At 32.0% G+C, this 12,347-nt stretch overlaps 1 protein-coding gene across 4 annotated transcripts in view; it reads right to left on the reverse strand.

Annotated features, from left to right (window-relative positions):
* Window positions 1–12,347, reverse strand: part of LOC111055416 (NACHT and WD repeat domain-containing protein 2) — a 281,193-nt gene that overhangs the window by 57,320 nt on the left and 211,526 nt on the right. For all 4 annotated transcript variants that reach the window (XR_005573081.1, XM_039441803.1, XM_022342621.2 and 1 more), the window contains exons 9-11: window positions 11,881–12,121; window positions 6,632–6,724; window positions 5,100–5,252 (exon numbers count right to left, since the gene is read on the reverse strand). Coding sequence is in view for 3 of the 4 variants with exons in the window: in XM_039441803.1 (XP_039297737.1) it covers window positions 5,100–5,252; window positions 6,632–6,724; window positions 11,881–12,121 (487 nt within the window). In the remaining variant the exon portion in view is untranslated. The remainder of the gene's footprint in view (window positions 1–5,099; window positions 5,253–6,631; window positions 6,725–11,880; window positions 12,122–12,347) is intronic.

Consider the following 12,347-nt stretch of genomic DNA (forward strand, 5'->3'; position numbering starts at 1 on the left):
GTTTTTCTACTTAGATTTTTTGCATATTTCAACTTTTTTCTCAAAAACTACTTACATTACAGCTTCCAGACTAGTTTTATTCAATTTTTCAGATATTTTTCCATATGAATCCAGCATAAGTTTTTCAAAAACTAGTCCCCAAACAATTCAGCATCGGTGTATTTCACCAGAGGAACTGAATTCCGGGCGAAAACTATCATCCTGTATAGCTCGCTAATGAAGCGTTTATGGATATATGTTTATGAGAACTTTTTTCTTATTTTTACCTCTACTATCACGTATTGAATTATTTTACCATAATTTTGAATCACCCTGTATCAACATTGTAATTTTTAATAGCACCCAAGTTTTCTAGCAATAACGAATGTTTCTTGGCCTTTTTAAAGACAAAGATATAAGAATTACTAGCAGGAACCCGTGCTTCGCAAGGATCTATTTTCAAACTTGACGTAATGAAATTTTGAAGAATTGAAAATAGGCCTATAACCATCCTTGGTTAATTAAGAATCTAGCCTATATGCAAAATTTCAAGTTAATTAGTCCAGTAGTTCAGACGTGACGATGCGTCAAACATAATTTTCCTATCCCGTACGTGTACAAGCCAACTCTTCATTTTATTATAGATATGGTTAACGACTGCAAGAGATAGGAGTGTAGAACAGAATAGTTGTGAAACTATGATAGTGCCAGAAGTGTCTCAAACACAATAATAGGTACTACATGAACTTTTTGAAAGTGATTTGAAAAAAATGTTAAAACAACAGAACTGAAAGTTGTCAACCTTATCAGTCTACCTCCATTTTAGCTTTTGTTTGAGCCAAATGAAATCTTCTATCTTCTATATATTATATCTATCTTCTATCATTTATTTATATATATATATATATATATATATTATATATATATATATATATATATATATATATATAAATGGATGTCTGTTTGTGTGTTTGTTCCCTATGACTTGAAAAATACTTGACATAACGGCATGAAACTTTGGGAATATGTTGTGTAAATATTGGGGAAGAAATTTCAATAGGGTAATAATAATTATTTATTAATCCATTTTACAGACCTATTTTTTCGAAATTGTCGGCCTAGCGGCTACCGAAGAACGGGAAGATGATAATGATTCAAGATAATATTAAGATAATATGATTCAGCATCTAAAGTTACCAGCTGTAATAAACACGTCACCCTATGATAAATTGTGTAAGCTACTGGTATTACAACGGTAGTTTGGAGTTGAAGTGTAGTTGATTGGTACCAGCTGTAGATAATGGTTCCTTAGAAGACCTTTACAAATAATTATCACTCCCCTATCATTGAGTAACCGGAAAATGTTGGAAAAAAATTATTCACCTCATGGAAGAGAGTTGTTCGTATTGCATTCATTAATGGCAGAATAATTTACATTTTTTTTAACTTAGCTTAGCTTATATTCATCCTAAAATGGAAGATGGAAAGAATATGGAATTCTGTGTGATTCATCGTACATCGCATATTTCCTGGACCATTTATTGACAATCAACAACTATGAAAACATTGAATTCATCTTTGAAACACTGATCTCTCCTATCTATTTTTTTTAATTCAACACTTTACTGTTAGATATTACTACAAATTGATTGAGAAGAATATGTTTTGGGAATAATGAATGCTGCATGACTAAGCACATAGGAAGTCCGTATTCAGATGTAAATGAGAATATTGATTGTCAGATAAATTTCATGATTCACCAAATAAAGTAAAGTGTGACATGAGATACATTGACTTTTTGGCGGTACGAAGTTCGCCAGGTAAGCTAGTTGTAAATAAAGCTTTATTATTAATAGTCAACGCTGAAAAAAGACAGGCTCAATCACCAGGAATACTATAAATTCTATGAGGGACCAGTAAGCCATTAATTTTGATTAGTTCAATCACTTCCATTATGGACACTGGATACATTATGAACAATCAATACATATTAAATTTATTAGTTACAAAATAAAAAAACTTTGATTGAAGTGACCCAGACTACTACAATATGAATAACCATTTAGATCAAATATAAGAGATTACTCGCATCTCTCATCAACTCGTACTTTTTGTTTACAAAAAGCTAGTAGTACTCAAGTTTGTCTTTTTCTGGCCGTGCTACAAATAAATGTAGGTTTATGTTTGACATCTTGTTTTCGTAATCTTGTTGTCTATTAAGACATTTTTCAACGTTTTTTTTTTTGTTTGCAATAAAATTTGAATATGAAAAAAGAATTATCAACAAACTCCTAACCAAAGAAAATCTCTGTGCTCTGTTCTAATCGGAATGTATGAGACTCCATATACAGCTGATAGAAGGCGCAAACCGAACTGGCCAAGCATACAACAATGAAACAAACACGTGGCAATAAGCTCGCACTTTCGATCCACGGAAAATTGTATTCGATCAGCTGATTGATAAAATTATTTTAAGCTTTTCAATGATTACAACATATGTTAGAATATCATGTGTCAATTATATCAGTTCCATATGGCATTCACCTTACCATGTTCATAACCTTACTAAATAGGATCCTTTTTCATCCTTTGAAACCCTTAGAGGCAAAATATCTCAAAATGCGTTCTTAGTGTGCGTCTAGCATGTTTGAAGAATATTTGGCCAATTAGTTTGAGCTGTAGTGTGATTTTACATGAAAATTTTCAAAAAATGTCCTCTCCTGGACCCCTCTCTGCTCCTGGTCGGATTTTTTCTGCATAGATCTGATTTTTTTTCGTAGCTGAACAAAAAAGTTCCTCATGACTTTGCTGTGTAATGAGCGGTTAAAAAGTACAAAATTTTTGGGGGGCCCCAGCTCCCTCAGGGGGGCAAATTTCTGAAAATCCTTTCTTAGTGGATGTTTTGAGGCTATCATAAACAATTGTGCAAAATTTCAAATTTGTAGGCTCAGTAGTTTGGGCTGTGGTGTGATTTCAGGGTATACCGTTTATACAGTCTGCTTGTATTTTCTTAGAGCTGAACAATGTTAGGGCTGTGCAACAAGCCAAAAAAAAATTTAACGGTGATATTCTTAAGAACAATTCGATTTGGATACTATCAAGTTATTCAAAATGGAAGAGGTTTCTCAGAAAATGTTGTTTACCGATAATTACATTTTGAGATGTGAGCGCCCAAGGTTAAAATTGATGAAATAGATCATTTCAAATTCCGTAAGAGATAAATTCATGAAACTTCAAGGATACATTCTTCATTGTATTCTTAATTAGTCATTTTTTCAAAATGGAATAACAGTTACTGTAAAATTATTATTTTTATAAAAAAATCTTCATCTCATCAACAATAACATGAAGTATCCTCAAAGTTTCATGAATTTATCTTTTACCGAATTTGAAATGATCTGTTTCAAAAATGTTTAATTTGGGCGCTCATATATGAAAAAGGGATAATCAGAAAGAAAAATCTCCTGAGAACTTTTTTTGATAACTTGATAGTATCCAAATCGGGAAACTTTGATAAATATCACCAGTAAAATGTTTTTCATAGCCTGTTACACAGCCGTAAAAAATGCGGAAATCTTTTGTCAGTTCTGACATGAATTGTACTCTTTGTATTCCTGAATAAATAAATTTTTATCCCTTACCATTACTACTAAACAATTGATGCCATTTGAAATAATAAAATAGTTTTCAAGTCAACATATCCTCATCACATCACACCAGCAAACAGGGGGTAAGAAAAAATAATTTGTTACCAGAACAAATATAAATTTGGAAGATTTTATTAGAAAGTTTTAAAAAAGTTTTAAGAAAGTTCTAAACTTGGAAAAACAGTGGTTTCATTAAATACATGAAAATCACATAATTACACCGTCAAGAAATATTATGTAAACTATAGCAACTCTTAAAAGAGTAGTCATTTATATTTCTATATGTTACTCGCAACTTTGATGTTAGCTGCATAATGGCATTACATTTTGATGATTGAGAACCAACCTTAAAATTCAAGTACATTGAACTATTACTTTCAGTTCAAGTACAATCAACTGTAACATATAAGTAATAAGTCAATTTATTACTTTCAGACGCATGAACTCATTCTGATATCTGAGCCTTTCTTAGGATAGCGTTTACCCAGAAATCATGAAAAACTGCAGTTTCAACCGTTTCGTCCTTTCTTCTATACAAAACATAACTTTTGATTTGATTAGGTGTAGTATGATCTATGCATTTCAAACTCCTATGACCTTTTATTATTTATCACCGCTAATGCTAAAGGTCAGACAATCATTTCGACCAATCATTTTGATATAAGGTACGTTATTACAATTCTCTGTCTGATATAGTAAGGGAGACACATTACTTCTTAGAGTAGCTTGGTCTAACTGGACAAAGCCAATAGAGAAGAGATATATACGTACGGTTGTAAAGTTTGTTTCTTTTATAAAACCAAATTAAAAAAGTAAGTTAATACTTTCAAGTTTCTAGTGCTAATTGAGTGTAGTATATCCATTTAACACACTTTTTTCTATGTATTTCACACGACATGCAGTCAAATATTTAAGTAAATAATCAAAATCTTTTACTTCATTCTCAAACTTGTTAAAAACGAGATTTTGATTATTTACTTGAATATTTGACTGCATGTCGTGTGAAAAACATAGAAAAAAGTGTATTAATACATAGTCGCTTGAAATGGATAAAAAATCACCTTTAATATCCTTAAAACCTGTTTTCAATTAACCTTATTAAACGTTTCTGGCTTGTGAATTTATTCTGGAAATCGGACTTGAATTTATGAAGTGAAATACAGAGCATACTTTTTGATACAGGACATATCGATCAAAATTCGGGACAGACAAGTTTCTGGCTGTACCTGTTGTTTCTTCCCCAAGCATTTCTATTCATGGTGTATTATTGAATCAATAAATGAATTGAATGCTATTATAGAGAACATAATACTTTTCTCGTTAATAGCTTTTTTTATATTTTCCTATATTCTTGATAAGACTCTTAAAACTAGATACATGAAGTTTGTTATTGAGATTAACTGGTTGAATGAGAAACACTGATAAGGAATACTGACAGTATTAAGTGAATCTCATTATACAATCCACTCATACCTTTACATAATAGCCTCCCGTTGATCCAAGTCTTCTCTCAATTCTTTCAAAATGATTCACTTTATTATCATCGTTTGCTGTCAGAATCATTCGAACATTGGGAGGCAACGACGTAGGTAGCCAGTCATAATTGTCAGTCCCAAAGTCACGGACCTGCACACAGTCAAAACAACAAGTTGTAGAATCTTTAGAGCAAGAATGATGAGAAATATTTACATTTTCAGATGCAAGGCAAGATGCAGCAGTCCATGCGAGGTGATCACACTGATGATTATACTTAGACATTGCCATACCTTAGCTCATCGACTTTTATGTAAGAGAATTCATATTAGTGCACAAAAACACATTTTCAATGAAATACTTTAAAACAATAAAAAAACCTACTGTTTCATATTATTCTTTGTTAGTAATCTCCTGACTTGATAAATATTTGATTATACTTTCTTTATCTCGAATAAAAACATATTTCATCAAATCCAGCGTTTGAAATTTTCTGACATAATAAATATTCAAATATACTTCTATTTCCTCGAATAAAAATCTTTTTACACTATGAACAAATATTGTGGAATTTAATTTCTCCATATTAAGGTCAAATAAAAACGATGTTGTCAGTTTTACATAATTTAGTTGAGCCAAACTTAAGTTTAAATGCACTAAGGCATCATCTTAGTGGTCTTTTTTGGTTAGACTGAGTCTAGACTACTTTTTTGGTTCAGAGTCTAAACTACAGGACCACTGAAGATGCCTTAGTGCATTCAAACTTAAAAAGTGAAAAAGTAAATTCGTATGGCTTTTGTTGGTGGGGAGTCCCTTGCGGGAAGGTCCCACCGCCTGAATATATAATTTAAGCCGTCAATGGGCCTCACGACTGTCATACTTCAGCCGGGACCGACAGTTAAACTTAAGTTTGGCTTAAATAAAATTATGTGGAACTGACAACATAGTTTTTATTACACCTTAAAAATCTGTTTTATGAAATCTACCGTTTGATATTTCCTGGCATCAACAAAAATCATCAGGTTATTGAGATGTATTCTATGTAACGAATCAGTTAGTTTGAAGAGTCTCATCTAGCGCCGGATGAACTGAAAAATTTAAGTAACAGGCTTTCGATTCAAGAGAACATTCAAGCCTCTATTCACTTGATACCGAAGAGTATGTGGTGATAATCAGATAGACATTTATACAGCTTTATTGCATACATAGATATTAAATTTTGCGTAAATTTTTCAAGATCCGTCATTGTATAAGAGATTTATAATGAAACTTCTCTAGATTGAGTTGGAAAATTGCTGAATTTATTTGCCAGAGCCAAGTTCTGATGAAACAACCGATCACTTGTTATAGAAATGATTGCACCACTTCATTTCAAATATTTTGCAATCTGTTTCTGTGTAATATTTCTAGTAAAGGAAGATAGGATAAATTAAGGTACTAATAAAATTTTTCAGGACTGTTTCAATTTCAGAAATTATATGTGAGAATCAATAAGATAATCTTCAAAGTTAGTGAAATGAAAATCAACCCACCTGATCCAGTCCATCCAAAATAATAATTACAGTCCTCTTTAAAGCAGTAGCCGCCAGAGTACTTCGGAAAATTTGTGCGTAAGTATCTAAACTCTGAAAATAAAGACCGTTATTAGCATATAATTATTTAACTTCATTTTAATTCAAATTGAGAAATATTATATGTCATTACAAAGAGATGCTCTTGAACAAAATAAACATAACATCGACGTGATACACGAAATTATTTAATACTAGCAGGTAACCCGTGCTTCGCAAGGGTCTATTTTAAAACTTGAAAGGTTTTGAAATCTAGAAGAATTGAAAATAGGCCTATAAGAATCCTCGGTTGATTAAGAATTTATAAGCAGCATTTGAAGTGAATCAGTCCAGTAGTTCAGACGTGATGATGCGTCAAACATAATTTTCCTATCCTCTACACGTGTTTAAGCCAGTTCTTTCCTTTATTATATTATAGAAGATGATAGATAGATGGATATATCATCTTCTATACTATAATAAAGGAAATCAATGAGAATAAATTTTGAAAGGTTTGAGATATCGATGTGCGGTTCTCACCATACCTTTTCTCTGGAAATCCTGTATCGGAATCATGTATCATATGACCACCTTTCAATTAAAAAAAGGAGTTGGATTCAAAATGGTGATTCCTAAATGGCGGAAAAAATTTGGGTGCGACGGAAAACCTGTTTTTATCATTCAAAAAGGATCCCCAATCATACCTATCTTTTAATTTCCCTTTTAAGAGAAATGTTCTGCTGCTTCCTTACAACAACTGAAAGCATGACAAATAATTGAAAACTTGAAAGACTGAAAACTTGATGTAATCAAATATTGAATAATTTAAAATAGGTTTATAACCATCGGTTTATAATCCTCGGTTAAGCAAGAATCTATATGCAAAATTTCAAGTTAATCAGTCCAGTAGTTCAGACGTGATGATGCGTCAAACATAATTTTCCTATACTTTACACCTGTATACGTGTATAATCCTATCCAGTTCTTTCCTTTATTAGGCTATAGTATAGAAGATAATAGATGGATGGATGATCATTGTTATTTTACTAAAAGATAGTGTATAAGTTGAATAGTTTACCTCTCAGAGAGAGTTTTGACAACCCACAAAACTCATTTTTCATTTGAAGATATAACGAAAAGTTACCTTATTTTTTGCTCAGCTTGCCAAAATACCCCTTATATCAGGACTCGAATAATTTTGAAATTTTAATTAAATAAAAATGAAAGAGAATAATTTCTTGATGTAAATATCAACACCTTTATTCAAAGACATAATTATTAACTGCATGTATTTTCATATTGCCGATACAGCATTGATGAAACTGTAGACGTTTATTTAGCACTTTGTCTCAAAAAGCTGTTCTAGCTGAAAAATTAATAATGTATGCCACGTGTAGGCCTAAACATTGCATCAGGAAAACGAAGTTTCAAAACTATGGGCCAGTTGCACTTACGTCTGTTAAATATAGACATTAACGCCGATTAACAAATCAGCGTTAGTTTTAGGGATTCATATCAGTTCCACAAAGATCGGTTAGTTTTTAATTCCGATTAAGTTTTCCGGTTAACTAACCAAGATTTTAACGGTTTCATAATCCGGCAACACTGTAATTTATCCGACAGTGATATTATTAAAATTATTATTCTAAAAAAATGGCAAAAAAGTGAGGTTATGTTATTGAAGCGGTGACTATTCATTACTCATGCGCCATAAAAATGTTGTGTCTGTCGCTAGCGTCGCTAGTGTCGTGCTGTGCTGCTGTCTGCAAACGAACCAGATCGAAAACTAACCTCAAAAATGAGGATCTCATTTTGAATGCTAATATCAGTATTAATGCTAATACTCTATTTTATTAAAGGATAAAATGCATTCATATATTTAGCTCATACTCTGAATTCTGTAGTTTTTTCACCAAAAACTAATTTTGGAAGACAGCTATCAGTAGGTACCTTATCGGCGTTAGTTGGATTTAATTCCCCGTGAATGGCCTGTTAAAATTTTTTCTCGTCGATTAGTTTGATTGGTGTTATCGCTTGAAATTTCTTTTTTGTGCAACCAAAATGCATCGGTTATCGCTAATCTTAATTAAAGTATATCATTTTATCGCGATTAAACGTTAACAGACGTATGCAACTGGGTAAAGTTTTTTCTAAACAGATGTTTTTGAGATAATCTTTGATGTAGCTGTTCCACATTCACCATATTATTATACAGAGTTTGTGAAAATGAAAATATTTATTAATTATCAAAACAATACTATTATTATATTTATAATAATAATATTTATCAATTCTCAAAACAATATTATTGAGTTTAAGTGGTATCAGGTAGAAAGCAATAATAGAAACAGATGTTCCTTTTCTAATTTCGACCATATGATTTGGTGATTTCTTTATGAAATCGTATGTACCATTGATGGAATTCAAACATTAATTCTGAAAAATCTAGAAGGAAAATTGAAATTTGGGCTTCCAGGTGCACGAGATTGATATTTTTAGAATCTATGTGCAAAATTTGGAGATCTAAATAATTTCCGTTTTTCCGGTATGCAATCCACAAGTTGACATGTTTTGATGCGAACAAACGAACACACACAACCCTACTCTCTCTTATTATACAGAGTGATTCATAATTATGGTAAAATAATTTAATGCGTGATAGTAGAGGTAGAAATAAGAAAAAAAGTTCTTATAAACATATATCCATAAACGCTTCATTAGCGAGCTATACAGTGTGAAAGATTTCGCCCGGAATTCAGTTCCTCTGGTGAAATAAACCGATGCTGAATTGCTTGGGGACTAGTTTTTGAAAAACTTATGCTGGATTCATATGGAAAAATATCTGAAAAATTGAATAAAACTAGTCTGGAAGCTGTAGTGTGAGTAGTTTTTGAGTAAAGAGTTGAAAAATGCAAAAAATTCAAGTAGAAAAACACAGACTTCTACGTTTGATGCCCAATAACTTTCTTTGATGACCAGTAAACAAATAATTTTTCGCAATAAAAATTGTAGAGAATTTAATTCTGAAAAGAATTATGTAAGCTGTGTAAATAAAAGTTGGATAAAATGTATTCTTATGCAGTACATTACACCACAAAATGTTGCTGTTTTATGAGGAGAGAACTAATAACTCATAAGTTGTAGCTGATTGCAAATAAAATATTCGGTTTTTTATGAAAAAATTTTTTTATATGGAAAAAGCATATCTAAATGACATTAAACTTATACCAAAAGACTAGTAGATTATGTTGATGTGCTGGAGCTCCATCATGCATAAACCAAATGTTTTGGCGCAACTGAAGAGGTACATCTTCAAGTAAGCTAAATAGCTCCTCTCTCAAAAAGTTCGAGTAGATTATGCCATTAAGCCTGGGAGGAAGCTCGAACAGAAGTAGATGATCTCCTATGATTCCTGCCCAAATGTTTACTGAAAACTGATGTTGTGGAAGATTGGGATTGATGGCATGAGGATTCTCAGCTGCCCAAATATGTTGGTTGTGGACGTTAACGATAGCTGTTATTGTAAAGTGTGCCTCGTCGGTAAATAAAACGGTTGTTAAAAAGTTTGGGTAAACAAGTTTTACTAAAAACCATCGGCAAATACCAGCACGGGGAATACAGTCTCGTGGCAATAGAGTATGAACTTTCTGGAGGTGGTATGGATGTAATTGTTGCTCTTTTAGTATCCTCCAAATAATAGATTGATTGACATTAAACTGCACTGACAATTCTCTTGTGTTCTTCTCGGGATGTTCATAAATTTCATTGAGAACTTGTTCTTCTAACTCAACAGTCTTAGTAGATCGAGGTCTGCCTGCATAAATGTGCTCTTTGGATATCAAAGAATCTGTCTCAGACAGACGTTGATGAATAGTGGCAAAAAACCTTGAACTTGGACATACTCGGTTAGGAAAGTTCTCTTGATACAAACGTCTTGCTTCAGTACTATTACAGTAGTGTCCCATTCCATACATTAAATGCATGTTAGCTAATTCGGAGTATGTCTAAAATTACCTGCCATTTTTTAAAAAGTTAACACTTAACACAAAAACAAAGTGAAATGGTTACAAATAACTGGTTAATAGGTTAAACAAAAAACACAGCGTGGCTACAGTAGGCCTAACTTACAGTTTGTTTTTTGTTCAACAGTGAGATAAAATATTTCTGAAAATAATCTTCAGCTGATAATTTCTTTTAAATATTTTTTTATTCAAAACAGAATAAATCAGCTGTTTTGGAACAGCTGTTCTTAAAATCAATGTTCTATTTGCAATCAGCTACAACCTATGAGTTATTAGTTCTCTCCTCATAAAACAGCAAATTTTGTGGTGTAATGTACTACATAAGAATACATTTTATCCAACTTTTATTTAAATTTAGTTTACACAGCTTACATCATTTTTTTCAGAATTAAATTCTCTACAATTTTTATTGCGAAAAATTATTTGTTTACTGGTCATTAAAGAAAGTTATTGGGCATCAAATGTAGAAGTCTGTGTTTTTCTATTTGAATTTTTTGCATTTTTCAACTTTTTTCTCAAAAACTACCCACACTACAGCTTCCAGACTAGTTTTATTCAATTTTTCAGATATTTTTCCATATGAATCCAGCATAAGTTTTTCAAAAACTAGTCCCCAAACAATTCATCATCGGTGTACTTCACCAGAGGAACTGAATTCCGGGCGAAATCTTTCACCCTGTATTGCTCGCTGATGAAGCGTTTATGGATATATGTTTATTGGAATTTTTTTTTCTTATTTTCACCTCTACTATCACGTATTGAATTATTTTACCATAATTATGAATCACCCTGTATAGATATAAATATGAGGAAATTATTTTCAAATTATTCAGTATTTGAATTCTCTAGAATAGCAGTAATTATCGGGATGCATGAATTATATGGTACGCACAATTAAGAATTGTGCTAACCAAATAATCATTTTGGAGTCAAGATTGAACTTATTATAAGGTACACAGTGAATTTTTGTGAATTTATTAAAAAAAATAGTGTTAGTAGTTTCCATGTTCATTCAACAATAGAAACAGTTTTAGGAACTTGTTATGTGATAAAAATAGCTGGAAATGAAAATGTCTGTATAGAAACTATATGACCTCTCACTGGAACTGTATCAAATACAGGATGCAGATTGAGTTTCTTATTTATTCATTAATTTTATTGGACGAAGCAAAGGTCCTGCAAAAGAATCAAGAAAATTGTTGAACTTACGTGTTTGTGAGTCAACACATGACCCCCCTCAATTATTTCACATTGTGCCAAGATAGTTCTTATAATTTGCTCCATACTCAAACTGTGAGCGGTCACACCGACAAAGCGAACTACGAGCATGGAGCCTGGCAGCCACTCGTGGCATTCTAGAGCCGCACGGGCGACCAAAGTGCTTTTGCCAGATCCTTGGGTTCCGTGAAGAACGAATATTTTGTTGTTAGCAATTTCCGCTTTGATATAGCTGTGAAAGAGAATAAACAGTTTTTGTAATAAGTTGCCATGGCTTAGTTTAGTCTATATTATCGGAAAGTATAAACTAAGTACTTTGTAACACAAAGTTGATTACTAGATGCTTGTTATCTATTTCTCCAATTATTATTCTTGAAATTTTTCAATAATTAATTGAACAAACGAATTGTCATACAAGGATCCCATCTTATCAGAACACTGTTGATGATAATCAGTTG

This window comes from Nilaparvata lugens, chromosome X (genome assembly GCF_014356525.2).
Source record: "Nilaparvata lugens isolate BPH chromosome X, ASM1435652v1, whole genome shotgun sequence".
NCBI lineage: Eukaryota > Metazoa > Arthropoda > Insecta > Hemiptera > Delphacidae > Nilaparvata > Nilaparvata lugens.